Source organism: Felis catus, chromosome A1, assembly GCF_018350175.1.
Source record: "Felis catus isolate Fca126 chromosome A1, F.catus_Fca126_mat1.0, whole genome shotgun sequence".
In the NCBI taxonomy this organism is placed as follows: domain Eukaryota; kingdom Metazoa; phylum Chordata; class Mammalia; order Carnivora; family Felidae; genus Felis; species Felis catus.
The window spans coordinates 132,126,522-132,149,352 of record NC_058368.1 but is presented as its reverse complement, the minus strand read 5'-3'; the positions used below and the strand labels follow the sequence as shown (position 1 = coordinate 132,149,352).

General features: G+C 40.6%; 1 protein-coding gene across 1 annotated transcript in view; it reads left to right on the top strand.

The window, feature by feature from the left end:
- ADAMTS6 (ADAM metallopeptidase with thrombospondin type 1 motif 6) overlaps positions 1-15,221 on the top strand; it is a 295,540-nt gene extending 280,319 nt beyond the window's left edge. The window contains exon 24 of the mRNA XM_023257025.2: positions 12,067-15,221. Within this exon, the coding sequence (XP_023112793.2) occupies positions 12,067-12,176 (110 nt within the window). The 3' untranslated portion in view covers positions 12,177-15,221. The remainder of the gene's footprint in view (positions 1-12,066) is intronic.
- The last annotated feature ends 7,610 nt before the right edge of the window (positions 15,222-22,831 follow it).

Below are 22,831 nucleotides of genomic sequence, written 5' to 3'. Positions count from 1 at the left end.
TGAGTTCGAGCCCCGCGTCAGGCTCTGGGCTGATGGCTCAGAGCCTGGAGCCTGTTTCCGATTCTGTGTCTCCCTCTCTCTCTGCCCCTCCCCCGTTCATGCTCTGTCTCTCTCTGTCCCAAAAATAAATAAATGTTGAAAAAAACATTATAAAAAAAAGATCTATTCCTTTTGACTAAATTTCTCCAACTTAAAGGATTTTTTAAAAAAATTACATTCACTATTGGGGCACCTGGGTGGTTCAGTCAGTTAAGCATCTGACTTCGGCTCTGTGCTGACAGCTCAGAGCCTGGAGCCTGCTTTGTATTCTGTGTCTCCCTCTCTCTCTGCCCCTCCCCTATTCACACTCACAAAACTAAATAAACATTGAAAAAAAGTTTTTTAATTACATTCACTATTTTAAAATATTTCCTTAGATATTTTATTTTAGGAAGAGCAATCATCTTGTATGACAGGATACAGAGAAATTATTTTGCAAATGTACCGGTTTTTATATCTAAGCCTCAACATGAAATCTTTTTTGTATAATTTACTGTTTCAGATAAGTATGGCCTTATTGTACATTAATTCAAAATCATAATTTTAATTTGCAAAATCTGTGGCTCTGATGTCATCTACTTTTTTGTCCCTTCGGTAATGGTCATTCTAGAAATTGAGCTTTTCTTCTCTTGAGAAGGACTCAAAATCCATGATAAACCTAAGTATTTTCCTTAGCAAAACAATCTCTTTTAAATAATCTAAATAAAAATATCTGTCTTGTGTAAGACTGCATCAAACAATTATAAATTGTTTATCCATTATAAATTATTAGCAGTCAATCACATAGGTCTGAAGGTCTGTTTTTCTTTCTGAGTTGGAAGATAAAAGGTTGAGGTGGAAAAGAGGATATAACTATCATATTAAATTACTCTGTATTGGGTATTATGGGTAGGCCCTTTATATTTATTATCCACCTTATATATCTCATATACATAAATATCTCTGTGTGTGTGTGTACGCACACACGCATGTTATAATTATGTCAGCAACCGTCCAAGAGTTGGTATTACTGATGAGGAAACTGAGGCACAGAGAGGGATAGTGACTTGCCCAAATGATAAGACTAGAAAGTGGTAGACGCAGGATTTGAACTGAGATTTGGCAGAGCCCAAGGACATGTCAGTTTCAACTACATTTTTATGCTATTCTTAATTCACTTATTAAGTAGGGTATTTTAACATGAAAACAGAGCTTCTGGTTATGAAGTAGCAACTCTTTCTAGCATGACCATCATCCTGATTCAGTAGATTCAGGCTTAGTCATTGCTGAAAGAATTGGTTTTTTAACATGCTCACAGCAATGTAGATGTTGAAATTATGTATGTAACTTTATTTTAGTCACTTTAGTGATTTCTCCGAAAACTTTTCTGTAGTGGTTAGTTATTATACAGAAGCGTCATAGCTGGTGATGCAAAGTTTTCAGAGTGGGCAAAATATCATTTGTAACTGGACTTATTTCTGCCTTAAAGAAATTCTCTTAAAATAGATAGGTGTTAATCTGAGGTTTCTTAAATTATTTGTAGAAGCACCTCATGGTCATTTAATCTGCCTGGCCAAATCACTTTTCATTAATATTAATTTGAAGTAAGCAGTCAAGACAGAATTTTTAGCCCATTTAGTAAAGAAGGAAACTTTTAGGAAATTATTAATCCTGCAAAATATGACTAATCTTAGAACTGTTAGTCCCTAAAGCTGCTGAGTCATTGAAAAGAAAGAGGATCACTCTCTTACAAAATTAGATTTAAAGTGGATATGTCTGTCATAACTTGTTTTGTGTTCTCTTTGGCTTCCCAGTAGCATATGTTGAATACATTTAAATACCTGAAACTATCTGTTCATTTCATCGGCAACTAATTATTGAATGCTTGCTGTGGCCAGCCTCTTCCATTCATTATGGAAAATTCAAATGCATTTGTAAGTTCATATTCTTACATGGAAGATATTTAAAAAAAAAAAAAAAAGAAAAAGAAGGAAGGTAGAAGGTGTTATGTGGAGCAGTTGACACGGTGCTAAAAGTTCAAATGGAAGACAAGTGACTTTAACTTTTTAGATCAAGGCAGCTTCATAGACTAAGTGATCTGTGAACCTGCTGTAATGTGTACTTGGAAAAATAACCCATGTATACCCTGGGAAAAGAGGATGAAACAGTTGAATTAAATTGTAAGTTATCATTAACAGAGATATGAAATGGACAGATAATATGGATTTCAAAAGAGAAGAGGCTCTTACATGAAAGTAATGTAAGAGTAATCTAATATGGCTTCTGGGAATCAGGTCAGGGAGAAAAGAAATGCCTGTTGCTAACGGAGAGTTGGGAGGGAAATCTGGTAGTAAGGGAAGGAGTAAGCTCTGGTTGCTGCAGGAGGTTGAAAGAGGACTTCCTATTCCCCTTCTCTTGACTCTTAGTGGGAGGCTACTGTGAAACCAGTTCAGGTCTACCCCAAGACAGAGTTGGACCAAGGGAGATCCCTTGGGATCTAAAATACAGTTTTTTAATGGGGTCTCTATGGGTGAAATGGACCATTGATAGAATCTTGAGAATTGTTTTAACAACCACAGTTTAGGAATTGGTTCTCCTTCTAACCTTTTATTATGAAAATAATAAAACATTTCAAATGTAACAGCCATGTTGAAAGAATTTTACAATGAACACCCACTATCTGGATTCCAACATTAACATTTTCCTGAGCTGATTTATCACATATATATCTATCTGTCCATCCCTCAAGGTAATGGCTTTTAAATAATGTCCTCCATTCACCCAACCATTATTATTTACTTAGCAAGCCAGGGCCAGCAAGACAAAGGGCCAGGCACTGAGACTATGAAAGAAATATGACAAGGTCTTTGTCCTCAAAGGGAGCACAGTTTAGCAGGGGTGGGGACAAATAATTTTCACAGTATAGGCAGTACTCTAACAGGGTAGAAAGAAATTACCATGAGTACACAGAAGAGGGGTAATCAGTAGAAGCATCGTGGAGAAGACAAGCTTGAGTAGGGCACTGGAAGGTATGAAACAATTTGCCAAGAACACATGGAGATGCTGGGATTCCTGGCAGAGGACGTGTGTATTCAGTCATCAGGGCATGGAGGTAGTTCAGTATGGGTGCAGTGGGTTGGCAGATGAGAGGTAGTGGAGATGTGGCTACAAAGAGAGAGAGTCAGGGATTTGGTTTTGGAGGGCCCTGAATGCCGTGGAAGGCAGTTAGGACTCTTAAGTTCTAGGGAATAAGCGAAGGAAATTGAAGAGTGACATGCTCAGGGTGGCAGCAGTGTGGAGGGGCAGAGGGAGGTCAACTTTGTGTGGAGGAAGAGTTAGAACGTTATTCTAAGTGTCCAGGCTTGAGATGATGAAAGCTTGAATTAAAGTAGATAGAGTATAAATCAAAAGGGGAGTAATTAATTGGAAAAAAAGAATAAAATGGAAGGGAGAATAAAAAGAACCTGATGAACAGTTAGACACAGGGATAAGAGATTTGGAGGTATCCACTATGACTCCCATGTAGATTTTGGTTTCTGGATACTATAAATCACGGTAAGGCAGTTAGGCTTCTATAGGGAAGTTAAAAATACATTCATCCCCAAATGCCATAATAAAATAATGGAATTTGAGTAAGATTTTTAAAAATAAAAATAAAATAAACAATGGAAAGAGATTGAAGAAATGGAGTGAGGTTAAGACAACAAAGAATAATAAGAGAAATTCGGAAGTGGAACATCAAGATATTAAAAGTAAATAGTCAGGGGCACCTGGGTGACTCAGTCAATTAAATGTCCGACTTTGGCTCAGGTTATGATCTCGTGGTTCGTGAGTTTGAACCCCACAGCCTCTCTGCTGTCAGCACAGAGCTGACTTCAGATCTTCTGTCTCTCTGCCCTTTGCCTGCTCATGCTCCCTCTCTCTCTCTCTCTCTCTCTCTCTCTCTCTCTCAAAAAAAAAAAAAAGTAAATAGTAAATAGTAAGACGGGACTAGGAGAAGGAAGAAGGGAGATAAAATTTGCCATATCCAACGTCTGCTTTAGTATTTAATTCTTATAAGGCTTCAGTGAAGGGTTAAAGCATTATAGGCTTGAATTTGACAGACTGCCCATGATGAGGATAACACTGTGTTGCTGCTGGGAGTGAATTTTAGACACACTGGGTATCACTGCATCTGAAGTACCACTCTGAGTAATTTTTTAAAGTACATCTGGCAGCTGGGACTAGCCTACTCAAGCTTACCTGAAATTCTATCCCAAATGCCATTTTATTCATCTTTATGCAGTTTCAGGTTCCCTTGTAGTTTATATGGTGAGTCTTTTCTGTCTCTCAATAGTACAAGGCAATCTGTCAGCTAGTATTTATTGCTGCCAGCTAATAATTCATGGTGTGCCCTGAGCTGGTAACCAACCCAGAAAAGGCGTGGTTAGTGTACATTGGTTTACCAACCTAGGCTAGTAGTGGCTTTGGTTGGTCTCAGTGTCCCTCAAGTGAATGACTTGGAGAAAGCCTGAGCAGCTCCAGAAACCTCATAGGACCTCCAGAACAAAACAACTACTGGACTTGAGATTTAAAGTGGTGCCCATTGTATTAAAACCAGTGAAAGGAACAATGAAGGTCATTTGAAGATTCTGAGTTGAAGGAGGTGAGGAAGAGTAGGGTTTTTTTTCCCTTTGCCATTTTAAAGAGCTCATAATGCACCTTACCACTCAGGTTCACATTCCTGGCTCTCTGGTTTACAGGGAACCCTGGGATTTGTGCTGGGATTATATCACCTTGAGGATGAATGTGGGTGGCTTTCAGGGAATAAGACTGGGAAAAAAGAAACTGAGGAAGCAAAGAGAAAAAGTAATGGCTTAGCCCATGGTAAGATGACATTGGAATCAAGTTTCGTAGTTGATACCACCTTGTTCAAGGATGAAAAGTTGCTGGACTGTTCCCGTTGCAATGAATAATGTCAGGTCCCCAAATGAAACTTATTATTTCACCCTTTTCCAGTCTGAATATGTAGAATATCAAGGGCAATTTTTTCAGAAGAAATACTGAGTTCACATCCCTCACCCACACATTCACACGTACAGCCTTTGCCATCTCACTTCTCACTAGGCTCTGCATCTTCTGGGCAGTTTGACAGAGGCACAGCTGGTTGTACTTTTGTAATCCAAAAGATAGACCCTAAGGTGCTTAAGTCATAACTGTCTACTTACTGTGTTCCTCTAAACCTCATAAAGAGTTTATGGGCACACAGGGCATGCATTCGCCAAAAAAGGATGCTGAATGGTCCGACCTGGTCATGAAAGGATATGTCCCTGTATACCCCAGGTCACTCCAACGATACAATTTAGCCAGGCTGTGTGACGTTTCAGGAAATGAATGCAAGAGCACAGCATTTCAGGAGTTGCTCTTGTGTTCCTTGGACCAAGTGAAGCCTTCAAAGTCACAATGAATCTGAATCCAATTGCATCCTAAATTCATAAGCCTCTGTTCACTGTGAGTGTTTTGAAATCATGTCTTTTGGGTCGAAGATTTGAAAGATTAATGTAAAGCACCTGTGGAAAAACCCACTGGCACATCAGTGATAAGTAGATTCATGTGTTGCCATGAAACAGGTTGTCTTATTTTATCATTCAAGTCTACCAAAACCCAGATTACCAGTGAGACCCACTCTTGCATACCTGGCAGGTTACTTATGGGTCTGGCTCATATCACAGGGCCTAGGGGTTGGCTTTCAGCCCTTAATATATTCCCAAGCGTCCCTGAGAAAAATGTAGGAATACCCCACAAATTGCCTTCCCCACTAGAAATCTTTGGACTTGGGTAAAGTGAAATTTTGTTTTCAGGGACAGGTAGGATGCAAAAAAAGGAGAGACTAGTTAGGCCCACAAAATATTCCCTGGAAGCCACACAGTAAGGACCTCTCACCCTTCCAATGGCCTCACAAGAGAAAAGGTAGAGTAAGTGTCTTTTCTTTCTCTTCCCAGGAGAGTACTTAGCTGGTACATGATGAGAGCAGAAGAGAAAATTAAGCCTTCACCTTAAAATGCTTGACCCTGCTGGCTTAGATACCACTACTTCAAAAGCAATACATATAAGTGTATCTACACGAAGAAAATATGATAGTCAAGACAAAACCTTCCAAATAGATTAATTACAGGGTAATCATGTTACAAAAAGATTCTTACTAAAGGATTCCTTTTCATAGGTGTCCTAGTAGAATAGTTTATTTACAGGTTATGTATTACTTAAGTATAGAGAAACTTTTAATTATTAGATATTTTAGAGATTAGCTAGAAATCAGCACATACTGAAGATCATTCAGAAACTAAAACAGAACATTTATTATTGTTTTGATTTCAATGGGAAACCGTGGTTTAATTTATGTACAACTTTTCCAGAATGGTTTTACCACAAATGTGATCTGTACTGTGTATTGGCTCAAGGGTGAGATTATTTCATTGTTTTTCCAAGTTTTTATTTAAATTCCAGTTAGTTAACATACAATGTAATATTAGTTTCGGGTATAGAATTTAGTGACTCATCACTTACATTATTTCATATTTTTAATGGCTTTGAGAATGAAGCAGACTAGTGAATAATTTTTGTAATTAAAGTCTTCTTGACTACATGAGCAGAATGTCAATGAGTCAGTCCAAGAGCTCAACACATCAGTCCTCTCTAGGTAAGCTAAAAAAAAGTGGCAGATGGGCTGAATGCCCCAGTATAATTTAATACTGCTACTAATATATTTAAGATTATGTTCAGCTTTCTGTAATAGTGGAGCTTTAAAACTCCATGGTGCAACTCAAATCACCTTCCACTCATGTCATTTTACACAATTGAAGGAGGACAGTAAAGCCGAAGAAAAGCATTCATGCCATTTTGAATACCTGTGACCTAGAACTGCTTTTAAAAAACATTTGCCTGGGACACCTGGGTGGCTCAGTCGGTTAAGTGTCTGACTTTGACTCAGGTTGTGATCCCGCAATTTGTGGGTCTATCCTCGCTTAGGGCTCTGTGCTGACAGCTCAGAGACTGAAGCCTGCTTTGGATTCTGTGTCAACCTCCCTTTCTATCCCTCCCCTACTCGCAGTTTCTCTCTCTCTCTCAAAAATAAATAAACATTAAAAAAAAAAAAGTCCCCGGGGCGCCTGGGTGGCTCAGTCGGTTGAGCGTCTGACTTCGGCTCAGATCATGATCTCACAGTTTGTGGGTTCAGGCCCCACATCAGGCTCTGTGCTGACCGTTAGCTCAGAGCCTGGAGCTTGCTTCAGATTCTGTGTCTCCCTCTCTGTCTGCCCCTCCCCCGCTCACACTTTGTCACTCTGTTTCTCAAAAATAAATAAATATAAAAAAAAATTAAGAAAAAAGAAGTCCCCTTCTCCAGGGGCCTCACTTGATCCACTTGGTGGAGCATGCTACTCTTGTTTTGGGGGTTGTGAGTTCGAGCCCCAGGCTGGGTATAGAGATTGCTTAAAAATAAAATATTTGTTAAAAATTCCCCTTTTTCCGTGGTGGCAGAGCATGATGATGCTGATCAAAGCGTTTCTGATGATGATGTCACCAAGGGTTGACAAGGGTCTGCCTTACAGGTAGAAATTTTTTTGCAGTTTCATGCCGAGCATCCTAACCCCAGCTCTTAAACTGACTACCTGGGTGACAAGCATGGGTGTCCTAACCTCTGTGAGCTTCAGTCTTGCCATCTGTATAAACCTGATGTTTTATTATACATAAAAGCGTTCAATATATAAATATATAAAACCACGGGCATTTCCTGGTACATAGGAGGCATGTGATACATTATTTTTAACATGATGATTGTTATTGGATTAAGCGCTTGTGGCTTTAAAAGACTAAGAGAATGAAAGACCAGTTATGGTTACCTTCTCTGATAAATAATTTCCATGAGTGCAAAGGCTGATTCTTCTTATCTAGGCAGTCTTTAGAAGGCAAAACCAAGAAGTAGGAACAGGAGCTTCCACTGGGGCCCTCCTTTGGGAGAGCTCCCCACACTCCAGGCTCTGTGTCCTCACACAGCCCCAGTGTCTCCACTTGAATGTCTCATCAAGGCCCAAGGTCCCAGCCTTGGAGTCCCCAGTGTTGCCTTTTCCCCATCTCTCTCATCATGATTTACCTGCTCTCTGTTTAATATCTTTTTGTTAATTTGCTTATGCATGCCAGTGTGTAACCCTTCCTGAGAGCCTAATGCACATTTTGACAGGGATCCCAGAGAAACAGTACATGGTGGTTGATCTCAGAGGCAGATGTGTTGGTGAAAATTGTAACAGAGCTAACAGGCTGAGTGCTTTCTCTGTGCGGTGCCATGGCCATGCATTTTGTAAGCACCCATGTGAGCCCCACTCACCACATCCTGTGAGCAGGTCTTGTCACAGTCTCTACTTCACAGATGAAGAAACTGAGGCTTAGAGAGGTGATGGAACCTGGCCCAGGACAACCAAATACTGGGAGGTAGCAGCTCCAGAATTTACCCCCCAGGCGCAGCCGACTCCAGATCTGCCACTCATCACCACTGTTTTATACTTCTGGTGCAGGCGAGTCTGGTGCACTCCTAAAGAGTCACTACCTCCCTAAGCTTGGTTCTGCTCCCAGGACCCACATGACTTCCTGCTTTCAATCAAGCTGGATGGAATCAACTTAATTGACAACAAACTTGAGAGGGGTATTGGAAATTTCAGAGAGGGATACCCCACAGCCAGTTTTTAGCCTACCCCGAGGCTCCACCCTGCTCCTGGCCAAATACTGCGCTCTAGGCCTTGGCATACTGAGGAGAGTCCCCTCATTTCAAGCACCCACTTAAGTTGCTGAATCCTGACTTAGATTTGTAATAGCCTAAATGGGTGAATGGAGGGGTGATTGGAGGGAGAAACAACTTATGAATATTTTTTATTCATTATTTATTATCTGCTGTTTATAATCAGATTCCCAAGTCTAAATCTAAAAGAAGAATCTGTGAATTTGCTTGTATTTTACTCATCTCAGAATTTTCCTGGACCAGCAGCAACTCTTCCAAAAATGGAGTGATGAGTCTCCCAATAAAATTGCACCCCAGAAAATACTGACTTGTGTCAATAGGACAGCACCTTCTCACTAGTAATCAAAATATTGCATCCTCATTGAGAAAGCCAGAGGGCAATTTACTGTCATTAGGTGGTAAGAGGTAATAACTAACAGTGGTAACAAAAATAGTTAAGTCACTATCTTACACTTATCAAGTGCTGATATCCTGTGCACTGCTCTGAGTGGCATCACAGGATGTACATGTTACATGTGGAAGGGAGAACTCTCATCATCCCTGTTTAGAGATGGGGCAGCTCCAGCACAGAGAAGCTGAACTATTTGTTCAGAGTCATAAAGCCAGTAAATGACAAAACTAGGATTAAACCGGAACAGTCTAGCCCCTAATCTTATTTCCTTGTACTATTAAAGCAACCAGTCCTCCTCTATCTGTCTGTCAACCAAATCATCTTTATATTTTGGCAAAGAAGACCAAAGCTAACATTTACTTTGTACTTGAAGCTGTCCCACCAAGCGCTGCTGCAGATTTTGAGGGGGGTGGTCTCTGCTGGCCCGATGCTTCATGAAGACGATTTAGATTAAAGATGAGTGGTACTGTATTAGCTTTTCTCTTTATTTTATTTTATTTTATTTTATTTTATTTTATTTTATTTTATTTTATTTTATTTTATTATTTTAAATCTATTTTAAGAGAAAGAGAGAGAGAGTGAGCATGCATGAACGGGGAAGGGGCAGAGAGAGGAGAGAGAGAGAGAGAGAGAGAGAGAGAGAGAGAGAGAGAGAGAATCCCAAGCAGGCTCCACGCTCAGTGCAGAGCCCAGTGCAGGGCTGGAACCCATGAATCATGAGATTATGACCTGAACCAAAATCAAGAGCCAGACACTGAACCTATTGAACCACTCAGGCACCCTTCTCATCATTTTAATAATTGCGTTACCTTGACCCTTGACAAAATCTCGCTCTTAGTAACATGGATAACACTTTTTTTTTTCTTTTTACACAATTATTCTTAGTCTAAACCTGTTTTGATTGCCTTTTACTGGTCATGACAGAGAGAAAAAGAAAAAAAAGTACAAAGTGACCTCCAAATTAAAATATGTGGAGATCTTTTCACCTCAAATTCATTCTTGATTCATCAAAAATCATCTGACTTTTTTTTTTAGTGCACAGTTTAAAGAATTTTTTCTTGTCTCTCTTCCCTTCTTTCAGCCAAAACTTAAATGTATTGAGAATCCTACTGTGGAAATGTTCTACTCAAAATTCTGACTATTACTCTTTGCTAGTCAAATCATGAGTAAGGGAGTTTGATGGTGCAGAGCTTAGGTTTGCAGATGATTGAGGACTCCAGTTTAAAATTTAAGTCTTTAATATAAAGCAATACTTACATTGTCAAGAATAGTGTTTAGTAGAACTAGGCATCCCCAGGAAGATTCCAACAATGTAAGGTTAATTCATGTATGTACAATTATAGATTTGAGGTGAAGCTATATCACTTCTACCCCTTGATTAAGGGGTCTTCTATACATGATACTTTAAAAACAATCAGTTGTGTGTAATGATAAAATTATAACTTGATAATGATTAAATGAAACACCTACATGTATCATCAATAAACCACCAGAATTATAAATACAAAAAAATAAAATAAAATAAAATAAAATAAAATAAAATAAAATAAAATAAAATAAAATAAAATAAAATAAAATTTAAGTCTTTCCCTAAAAGAGCCTGGAACGTGAGGTCTATAACGTTATTACCTAACTTTTCAGTAATAAGAACTGAAAGCTTGCCCATTCCTTTGCATGTCACTTCTCAGGTTTATCTTATGGCTTATGTACCATGTATATGATTTCTTACGTGTTCAGTGGATTTCTGAAGCCAGGAAAAAACATGAAAATAAACCAGCAAGCAAGCAAGCAAGCAAGCAAGCAACAACACAACTGTCCTGTTACACTGAATTTCACCCACTGTTCTGCCTGATTCTAATTACCTTCAGTAATTTACCCAGGATGCTTCAGTATAACCACCTGGAAAAGTGAGGGTGGAACTTTGATTCTGGGAGGCATATGGAAATTTAATTACTAGGTTTACAAAGTATTTTAAAATCCCCAGATAAAAGTGACCAGAGGACTACAGAAGAATATCATTATTAGCAGCAGTGGGGTTATGTGGGGGTGAGAGGGGTGCTGAGGATCAAAGGCCGGTGTCCCTTTCTCTACACTGGCCCCTTCACCCCATCTTCTGCAACCAGTCTCAAGGGGAGATGGAGAAAGAATCATTTATTCACCTTCTGGCTGCAAGAACTGCAGACCTCAACTGTGGCAGTTCTAGCACTGAGGAGAAAATACACATAGGAAAAAAGAAGGCCATGTCTCACTTCCAAATTAAAAAAAGACATTTCTACATGTTTCCATAACCCACAGACTGCTGCCATTTGAGGCCAACCCCTCCAAGTTTTCCTCTTTGTCTAGTGTAGTTGCTGAATCTAGGCCACTGTCAGCAATCCTTTTCATTCACCCAGGCCCATCCCCACGCCTCACAGATGCACAGATTCTCTGGAGACATGTGTACTTTGCTATCAAACAATGCAACTCATGTTTGATTTTGGATAACCTTGCACTGCTGAATAAAATAACCCTTGAGAAAGAAGCAATAAAAGCGCTGTAAGAAAAATGACTCATGTTTCCAAGCTGTCTAAAGTGATCACTTATCCCAACAAATGGTAATTCTTTCAAGACACAGTGGGCATGCACCATACTTGTAAAAGTCTGGGAGAAAAGCCTTGCAACCATTTTTTAAAAAAATTTGTTAAAATATATCAAAAGAATGTTTCTGGTAGGCTGTACCATACAGGGTATGCTTAAAAACAAAAACAAAAACCACATGGACGTGGAAGCCAAGGTGGATTGGTGCAAGGGGGTCCTTGCTGGATATGAACGTGGAGCCTCACTGGCCTGTTTCTGCACTTGTTTATGTGCCTCTAATTGTTTTCCATTTTCTGCCCCCATTCGCTAGAGTGCAAAGATGTGAACAAAGTGGCGTATTGCCCGCTGGTGCTCAAGTTCAAGTTCTGTAGTCGAGCATACTTCAGACAGATGTGTTGTAAGACCTGCCAAGGACACTGACCCGTGGAGAGCCAGAGAGGGAGCCTTGTCATTTCATCGTGGAAATGCGTCCATCAAAGAGAGCCACCCAGAGGAAGAGGATTGATGTCCTTGCAAATGCATTACCCTGTGGAAAACGTAACCACTGGTCAGCCCTAGCTGACAGGATTTCAATATTATTTTAACTTCTGTGAAGTGGGATTTATTGATCCAAAGTGCTGGACACGGTATTAGGAGGGAATGCCAGATCGGAGAGATCCAAACAACACAGGGAGACTTGCTTACTGTGGAGCGTTTGTGTTCTTTCGAGTAAATCCAATAGCCTGTTTACCTCCTTGGACCATTAAGATAATTTTTATTATGGACTTAGCAATGACACTGAATCCATTTGTATTTAAAACCGTTTAAAATGTAGCTGTTATGACTTGGTCAACTATGGAAGTAAAGAAGATTCAGAAATCTTAAGTCATAGCTTAAAAATATTTACTATACTTTATCTCAATACAACAGCACCACAATTTAAATTCTAAAACGGGCTTTTAACTGTAATTTAAGGAGCAATTATAAATCAAAAGTAATGAAAGTTTGTATTATTTTTCTTCATTCCACTTAATTTCCTTAGGACTAATCCCCCTGTTCTGAACACTGCTGTGAGCCATATATAAACTATATTAAACTGAACAACAAGGAAGGACTCAGTTTAAGGCAGCGCATCAGTTACTGCGGCCGTGCAAGTCTATAAATTCTGTGCTAAGAGACTGGGGCCAACTTGCCATTGTGCAAGTGAAGCTGAGATTTCCATTAAAACTTTAAGAGAAAAACATTTCAGTTTCATGCAGAAGCCAGACCTGGGGTATGGTAGAGACTGAAGAACCGGGCCCTTTGCTGCCATCACACAGGATGCCTGAGTCCTTATGTGAGTCACCCCAGCTCAGTTGTGTTTACAACCTCACCGGCCACAGGACAGCTTCTGCCCCGTTGGATTTTTGCATGCATGTTGAGCTTACTGAAATGGTGCTGTGCAAAAGATAGACTGGCTCGGCAACAACCAGGCAGACCCTTTCGCTGACAATTGTGATGGGTTCCAGATGTCCCTTCTTTGATATGGCAGAAGGGCATTTATTTATATGAGAGCAAGTGTGTGTGTGTGAGCGGGCGCTTTTGAGTGTGTGGGTAGATGAGTGTGCTTGCACATAAATGTGCTATTTCTGTGAGTTTTTAAAGTAGGCAAGGGATAACAACCAAAGAAGAAAAACTCATGAAGCCTAGAGATCATAAAGCATAATTTTAATAGTCACTCAACCAACTATTTTGTATTTTTTATGGATACTCTGAATGGCAATTAAATGTGAAACCAAGTTTCTTGGGCAAGTCAAATTCTAGAATCAAATCCAAAATCCTAAATTAAATTGACTAGCTCATAGTTTCCCTATCCACAAGTTTCATGTCATGCTCATCAAAAGATTCAACAGCGAGATTAAAAGAAAGCAAAAAAGAAGAGGGTACTTATATATATTTTGTACTTGAACACTTGTAGCTTGCAGCAGGTTCTTGATGAATGTGCTTTGTGTCCTACACGATGTGTACACCATGCTACACGAACACCTCAAACTCCAACCAAATGGCTACTTTGTAAAGATGCTACTTGCAGTTAAAGAGTATGTTCGACTTCAATCCATCACTGTGCTCTCATACTACATGTCCGGTGTTTCACCTACACCATGACCTAATGTAGATGATTAGGTTTTTTCAGAAAGGAAAAGAGACTCACAGACTTCAAAAACCAACCTAACCTTCAGGTTTGCTATGGACAGTCAGCACGGGCTGTTGTTCTGCACACTCAGTCATGGTCATCAATATTTTCTCACCTGCTTTCTGTCTCAACACCACAGCTCATGTCCCTGAGCTTTCCAGAGAAAGCTACTGACGATACCCAAAAATTGCCAGGGCCGCTCTCTTTACTGCTCTTAGAAGACCAGCCAGCGTGCTATCTATTCAGTGAGGGGGGAGGCAGCCCATGAGCAGTGCGCCCCCAGCGCTGAATTCACTTGGTGCCTCGTAAAGAGTGGTTAAATTGGTGCTAATGTGCCCTGGTGGAATAAAGAAAGGATGGGTGGTTTCTGTGGCATTTTAGGCATAGATTTGCCATCAGGACCTGTCTTTCCCCAAATATAAATATCAGCTCATGGTTTTATTCCAAAAAGATTTCTTAATTGACTAACTTGAGTCTATTCTTCACCTCACCTGGAAACTAACATCATGAGGACTGTTGCCTTGGGCCACCTTGACTGGCCCTAGAAGAAGGGGCAGCTAGTGTTCCCTCAGGAGTGTGCACCAGTCCCGAGGCCAGGAGTAGAGAGCTTCCAGGAGCAGCATCGCAGCATCGGATTACTCTGCTAGAAGGAACCAAGCACAGAAGGTTTCCCCTGAGTGGGGGAACACATCATATTCTACAGCACATCACAATACCGCTGCTACTCTGTAGTCAACCACGTGGCTACATGATGCTCTCTTCCTAAATAATAGCAATAGGATTGTCAGTGGAGGCTAAGCCACCATGGCAGGCCCTCCGAAAGTAGTGTGCTATACGGACTACTTAGAGAGACCCAAGGAAACTGGTGCCCTATGTCTGAGAACCGTATCTGCCATCAGCACAATATCCTGCCAAAAAGGAAAGGTAAAATCTACCCAACTGATTAAAGCCCTTGAGATACATATAACTCCCCAAACCGTCCATTTCATTAGGAATTTTATTGGAGTGAATGTCACATAGGTATCCTTAATAATACAGAATGAAATTACCTTTGTATTATTGTGATTAGTTGTTGCTTATTATTTTATACTCAGTATTAATGTGGTACACTGTTACTTTTTTTTTTGCTTTTGTAAATTATATTCTAATTTATTGCCATGTTTCCTAACACTTGTCCTACATTCATTCTCCTGCTTGTAACAAAAATGAAAAAGTCATTGTAACACTTGATGGAGTGAAATTCCACACCAGGCACAGATTTTTTTTTAACATAGATAATTTAGTGAAAATAAAAATTCAGCTTGTAAGAATGATTCAGATGAAGGTTGTCTATTCCCTGAAAAGCTGGTGTGAAACTTTCAGTAGGAGGATCTTTCCTTTCCTAACACTACATTATCCAAATTCTCCAGATAGCATCTGGGATAGAGATAATCTGTTGTATGCATCCTTATTACAGTCTTCAGAAATTGCATATATTTGTATTTCAGTAATATTAAATACAAGGGCTTTAGATATTCCTGGTGGAGCTCTGTCCCCAGATGCCACTAGTCAGCTGTTCTAGCACTAGAAAAGAAGTCCAGATTGACCCATGACTCTTTTGCCCCCACCTTCTTTTGCTTTCCATGTAAATGCTTTCACATAGAAGAGGATGCAAGATATTTCATTGTGGAAAAGGTGCTGAACAAAAGTATTCATATTTGAAAGATTTTTCTATTCAGATTCAGCAGGGAGCATAGAATCATGAAGGGCATACTTTTCCACCTTCAGACATTTCCTCTTAGGCTGAACTAATGGTTCAGCCATCGCGGAGCTGGGGTATTATCATATGCAAAGGTAACTCAGCAGTTTTTGAAACTCAGCAGCTAACATAAAGGTGGCCCTTCTGCATGCTTAGCTATTTGTGTATGTTCATAATGACAGTCTCATCAATCATATAAGAAGATGTGGAAAACCTAAGCAGATTGTGCTTCAATCCACTTCCTTCCTTCCATACCCACCCGCGCACACATTCCACCTCACCTGAAGAAATCAGGTGCCGCCATTAGATAGTTTTGGGGAGTATTTCTCCAAGGTCATTCTAGGAGCCAGAAGTTGGAGTATTATGAATCCTCAGTTAATGAGAAGACTCTGGAACCAACTGTTTTAATTTCCCACTGCACTTGCAAAGAGTAGTTTGCTAGGGGCTGGGGAGGGGGGAATACCAAAAAATGAGGTTTGCCTTAGCTTAGATTCCACAGATGCTAGTCTGTCTTCTCATCTACAGTTGTTTTTAAGCTTCTAGTTAATTGTTTTCTCCCACTGAAATATCTAAAGGGTACTGTCCTACTTAGGGTACTGACTCGAAGGACAGTGCTCTGCTCTCCATGGAGATTCTACCAGTCTCTAGAGAGCACCAGGATCGACTTTCAGCTTTTATGCTCCAAAAAGAGCATTTTTTTTTTGACATTTTTCCAGTGAATTAGGAAGAAAAGTCGGATATTGATCTTTGTAACAAAAATGTGAATTTGTGTGGCTAGGACAAGATTCATTACTTTGAAAAGTCAAGGGAAAATACTTTCAGCAAGAAAAAAAAGTTACAGCCCAGGAGGACTAGAAAATTCTAAATAACTGGTTGCAAAAAGAGAAAAGATCAGTCACTGAATAAAAAAGTGACAGATAAGCTGCATTTGGAATTCTTTCTCATTCGTATCATCAGAATGTGTGGAATAAACTAACATATGTTTTCGAAAAGAACAGCTGTTCAAAATGGTTTGTGCCTCAGCCTTGAAAACCTCAAGCTGTAACTTAAAAGGAAAACGGTCTTTTCTCCCATCTTTTTTCTCAGAGGGTTATTTCTAGCATTCCTGGTCCCTCATTTCATCCACAGATGGTATCTGAGGCCCAAAGTCGAATGGCATTTTGAGGGCTGGCTCCACTCTGTCAGAGAACCAAGGTTAAGCTTGTATTATCTCTTGGTTGATGGCTCCCCGAACCCCACTGAAAACCTTGGGCTGCATAGATGATGAAAGATAATTTCCAGGGCAATATCTATCTTTGCTAGAACGATGTTGTGTAGTTACACAAGGGCCAAATAGCACATGATGTCACAAACCCAAGAATTAGGGAGCCTGAATATTCTTAGTCACCTCAGGGTATGGAACATCATGCCTGACCAGTCAGATTTTATTGCTCCAAACCTTAAGGTTTGTGAAATTCAATCCAGAGATCTCTTCTTGGACCTTGACTTGGATACCTGAACTTGGGTTTCATATAAAAGGAGGCAAGTTATCCCACCAGCTGCAGGCCTCCCAAAAGTCAGACTGCCTTCAGGTCAATGGCTCAACAGTACTAGCTTCTACTAGCTCAAGGCCAATGTAATTCTTGGAAGGGTCTGCTTTTTCCCCCCAGCGAGGGCATTTGTGAATAGCAGGCTACCTTATGAGCCTACAGGGCAGTAATAGAGATGAGGCCCCTAAGATCCCAAGCAAATGTGTCAGCAGGAAGGTCTAAACCAAAGCCAGTCCACTCTGTGTCTAGAGAGTGGCACAAACGAAGGTCACTTATTTATGCAACCATTATTTGCTAGGTACCTCTTGTATGCAAGTTCTATGCTAGGCACTAAATGTATGTTTTTTCATTGAATGGGTTACAACAAAACTATGAGGACTATACTGCCAATCCCTATTTACAAGCCTTTCTGGGCTCAGAGAGGTTGAATAAGTTGCTAGGGGGTCACAGAACCAGTGAGGGGAGTGTCACCTCTCTGGCGCATGAAAGGGAGCTGCCTGGTCTGCATCAAGGACTGGGAAATTTGGAAGGATGCTCCTCTACCAGAGAGAAAATGACTCCCCAGACCAGAAGAAATGGGGTCCTTCTTCCTGGGAAACAGTGGGCCTGAGGCCTTGGGAGGGATTTCAGGGGTCAGGGAAGGGTGAACTTTGGGCTCTTGTCTCTGTCGGTGGTGGTGTTCACTATGAAAATTCCTATGTCTGGTGACAAAATTATATGTGGGGACCCAGAGTGGTTTCTAAGCATGTAGTTAGAGTTCATGGGGAGAGGAGGAAAATGAAGGTCAGAGATATTCAAGGATGGATGGTGTCTGCAATGGCAGTTAGCAGCCAAACACAAGAGAAAGCTCTCACCTCCCCTGAAATGTCCTGTTTTGAATCACAGAGCCTGTTCCTGTCTGACAGCCCCCCACACCATTTCCAGACATGCCAGATGGCCTCACTGACCTATTTCAACACAACTAGAGCAGAATGATTCCCGTGTTGGCTTCGGGTAAGTTTCAAGAAAGGTGGGTTTCTCTGTTTCAGCCAGAGCTGGACCATCAGGTTGCTGCCAGCAGGCACATTCTTTGACCTTCTGTGGTGGGTCCACAGAGTGGAACCAGGTGTTCTTTCAGCCCATGCCAGAATGTATTGGCCGCCCAACTGGCCACCTGCCTCCACCCCACCGACCGGGCTTTGGCTGGCCCTCTACCAAACAGCTGTGCCGGGAGCCACAGGTGGCCGCCCACGCTTGTGCCCAGGCCAGCAGCTGCATTGGCCTGACTCAGCCTGGCAAGATGGACCTCGTGTGCCTCTGCCCCTCTGCCCCAACTTCTCCCCAGCCAACGGCTGGGGAGAAGGACAACTAAAGCTTAAATACCCTAGGAAATGTTTTTGTGGTCTAAAGGCAACTAATAAATATACTGTTCTCTTCCCTATCATCAATTTTGGTATTTTATTTTTAAGGATTCAAATTAATCTGATGTAAATGAATAGACATTTAGTTTCTGTTTTAGGGGGTACATTATTGTAAATATAAAAATCACTGGTGCTGTGTATTTATGATTATAAAGACAAAGGAGGGGCACCTAGCTGGCTCAGTCAGTGGAGCATGAGACTCTTGATCTCAGGGTTGTAGGTTCAAGCCCCATGTTGGGTGTAGAGGTTACTTACAAATAAAATCTTAAAATTTTTTTTTAAAAAGATAAAGGAGGAAGACATCTCAACTTCAAAAAAATAGTCTCTGGGAAATCATCCTAGGTATCTAGATAATAAATACATACAAGAATATTCTTTGACACACTGGAAAAACACACACAGAAGTGGCTAAAATAGGAGTCTGAATTAAAGTGGGCAGCAAAACAAAAGATGTTCTCAGCCAAACTAACTGCAATAAGAAATAATTTGATTTATAATTTTATTTTATTTTTTAAAATTTGTTTAATGTTTATTTATTTTTGAGAGAGAGAGAGAGTTGGGGAGGGGAAGGGAGAGAGGGAGACATAGAATCTGAAGCAGGCTCCAGGCTCTGAGCTGTCAGCACAGAGCCTGATGCGGGGCTTGAACTCACAAATAGTGAGATCATGACCTGAGCTGAAGTCGGATGCTTAAGCAACTGAGCTATCCAGGCGCATCTTATTTTATTTTTTTTTAAGTTTATTTAGAGAGAGAGAGAGAGAGAGAGAGAGAGAGAGAGAGAGAGAGAGAACCAGTGGGGAAAGGCAGAGAGAGGAGGACAGAGGATCTGAAGTGGGCTCTGCACTGACAGCCTAGAGCCCATTGCAGGGCTCAAACTCAGAAACCGCAAGATCATGACCTGAGCTGAAGTCAGACACTCAACCAACTGAGCCACCCAGGCACCCTGATTCATAATTTTAAACTTTCACACAGAAAAAAGCAAAATTGAGAAATTAAATATTTTATTTTGAGATTAAAAAATGTATACTGAAATTTTGAAGCGTTATTAAACTATAGCCACATTTAGTTTTGAAGATTTTCTGAATGTAAGCTAGGAAGATGTTATTACCTACTACACTTAGGGTCCAACTTCCCACCAATGTGGCAAACTTTTGCTGCAGGGAAACAGAAGGAGACACACTGTTTTATTTCATGCCACATTTGATGTCAACTAGAGAAAGTACATGTACCAACCGTCTCTTATGTCTGGCTTTTTTTTTTAAGTTTATTTATTCATTTTTAAGTAATCTCTATACCCAACTTGGGGCTGGAACTCACGATCCCCAGATCTGGAGTTACAAGCTCTTCTGACTAAGCCAGACAGGCCCCACTGGCTTTTTAAATCAATACATTAGAACTTAACACTCCAGAGGAGTGTTGTACCCTTCAAAGTAATCACTGGAGATGACTCTGTACTCATTGTAAGAGTAAAATCATCATTCAAGACGGTTTTTAAATTGTTCGTTTGGACTATCTCCCAGGGTAGAATGGATTTGAATTTTGCAAAAGCCCAAAACCAAATCTGGTGAGTAACCTGCATATACTCATTTTGGCTACAAATATCTTATGTGTTTTACAAACTGACCCCAGGTGATTCCACAAGAGGAACTCCAAATATGCTTTGAGTGACTACTTTAACGGATTTCACTTATTTGCATAGAAAAGTGCTGGTGTTTTGTCTAAAAACTGTGGGCACTGTTTTACAATCCAACTTAAAATTAATATAACATTTCACTAAATGTTTTACTACTGCAAATTCTAAAATTGGCTGAAAGATTGGACCACCTAAATGGCATGTTATCTATTAAGGAGAAGAAAGATCTCTGACCTCCCAGGGTTGAGTAACCCTTCAATTCAGGAAGCCAAGCCACTTCTCGGAGTCCAGAAGTTAGCACACAGCTGTCCTTAGAGGATTCTCCTTCCTGGAGTCTCTGAAGAAAAAACTAAACCTGATCTTCCAGAGGGCTAATTAACCAGGGTCTGTCAGCAACATTAGTGAAGCTGTGGCTGAGTGTGCGGGACTTGGAGCTCTACTTCTTTACCACGGAGTCAGCGACCATACAGATGGGCCCCTACTTACACAGTTCTGCTTCTGTTCCACTTACGTAGCTTGAATCATTTTCCATTTGCTCACATAATTCCGAGATGAGCCTGGTCTTTAACTGTCTGTGTTGGGCTAACAATCCAGTTTCCAGTATCTTCCGCCATGGCCCGTCTTCCTCCTAGAGTTTTCAAGGAAGTTGTTAATGATACGTAAACAGATATGTAAACAGAGACTCTTAAGGAATTCTGAGAGTACGTCTCTTGAAGAGGATAGTTACTCCCTATTCATCAAACTTTGAAGTATGAATTTTCACCCTGGGTTTGTTATAAAACAGATACTCATATATCAAGATCAAAATCAATGTTTTTTTTCCCCAACATTTTTGCTGGAACATGCCTCACAATCCACACTTTTTACATCCCTTATGCTACCCCTCCCCCAACCAAATCATTTTAAATTCACACCCTCTCTCTCTAAACAACTTTAAAAGAGTCTCCTTGGGTGGCAAGGAATTCTTGTTTCTCAAAATTAACTGTGACAGCCATGGTCAGGGACACTGTTGGAGTCCATTATCACTATGAATCAAGAAAACTTCACTTTAAACTTGTTTATATCCCCCCCACCAATAGTTTAACCAGATTGGTCTTTTTTATCAACTTCATAATAATTCAGTTGCTGGTAATTAACTAGGAGAAAAACCCTGATAAGACAGATAGACGGGGCCCCTTCAGGGAGTTCTAATGAAGAAGAGAGTGAGTTATTATGTATATTTATTTTTAAATGTATTATTTATTTTTAAGAGAGAGAGAGATTGAGAGCAGGAGAGGAGCAGGGGTTGGGGGAACAGAGAATCTGAAGCGGGCTCTATGCTGTCAGCACAGAGCCCATGCGGGGCTCAAACTCATGCCGTGAGATCATGACCTGATCCTAAGTTGGATGCTTAACTGTCTGAGCCACCCAGGCACCCCTGTTATGTGTTTATTTAATGCAATGTCCTCTACAAGAGCAAGGGCTGCTGAGAAATGAGAGGTGTTTCTTATAGTGTTGAAAATATGCAATTTAACGTCCTTCACTTAGGCAAGAAATCACCAACTTCTGTTTGTCTGTTTTTGTTTTTATTTACTTTGGAAAATGTCACACCTATGCAAAAGTAGAGAGACCAGTTTAATGATTCCTCCGTCACCCAGCCTCCACAATTAGCAACATGAACAGTTTTGTTTCCATCTGCCCTTCTCCTCTACTGTGCCATATCTGAGCAGAAGCAGACATCATATCATTTCACCTTTAAATACTTTGGAATGTTGGGGGGCCTGGGTGGCTCAGTTGGTTGAGTGTCCAACTTCGGCTCAGGTCATGATCTTGCAGTCCCTGAGTTTGAGCCCCACATTGGGCTCTGTGCTGACAGCTCAGAGCCTGAAGCCTGCTTTAGTCTCTGTGTCTCCCTCTCTCTCTGCCCCCCTCCGCTTGTGCTCTGTCTCTCTTTGTGTCAAAAATTGATAAACTTTAAAATATATATACTTTGGAATGTATCTCTAAAAGATAAAGACTCTTAAAAAAAACAGCTAGCTACTGTTAACAAGATATTTATATTTTCATTGTAAAATTGAATTTGCTCAGTACTGTCACCAGATTTGGGGAAAGTAATCATAATTGTACACACCACTTAATGTGCACCTATTATGGGCTCTACTCCAGGCAGTATTATTATAGGTGCATTCTGTCCCTGATCTTGTCATCATTATTGATTTTCTAGAGGAGGAAACTGGGGCTGGGAGAAGTTGAGAGATGCCTCTTCTGGCAGGTTGAGCCTCGCAGGCCTGCAGAAGACCAGGATTTATGAGAAAACAACTCTTACACCACCACTGCCTGTACTGTTTTCTGCTGCCAATCACATTTGGGAAGAGGAACATCCAGGTCTCTGCTTCTTGGTCCCAGAAGAGTATTATAAAAACAAGTAACTCATGGAGAAAACAAATTTCCTCTGGCCCTTCTGCCCATGGCTGCTCTGAGCTTTAGTCACATAAGACAGTGTTCCATGGTGTAACTGCCTGGTTGCTGCAAATGACGTCAGCCATATTTTTCTTTACTATCAGCATGTCAAAAGCTACCCTGGTTAATGACACGTCTCTCAAACTTCTCCTTCAGTCTCCAAGTCCATTGCAAAATTTCCAGC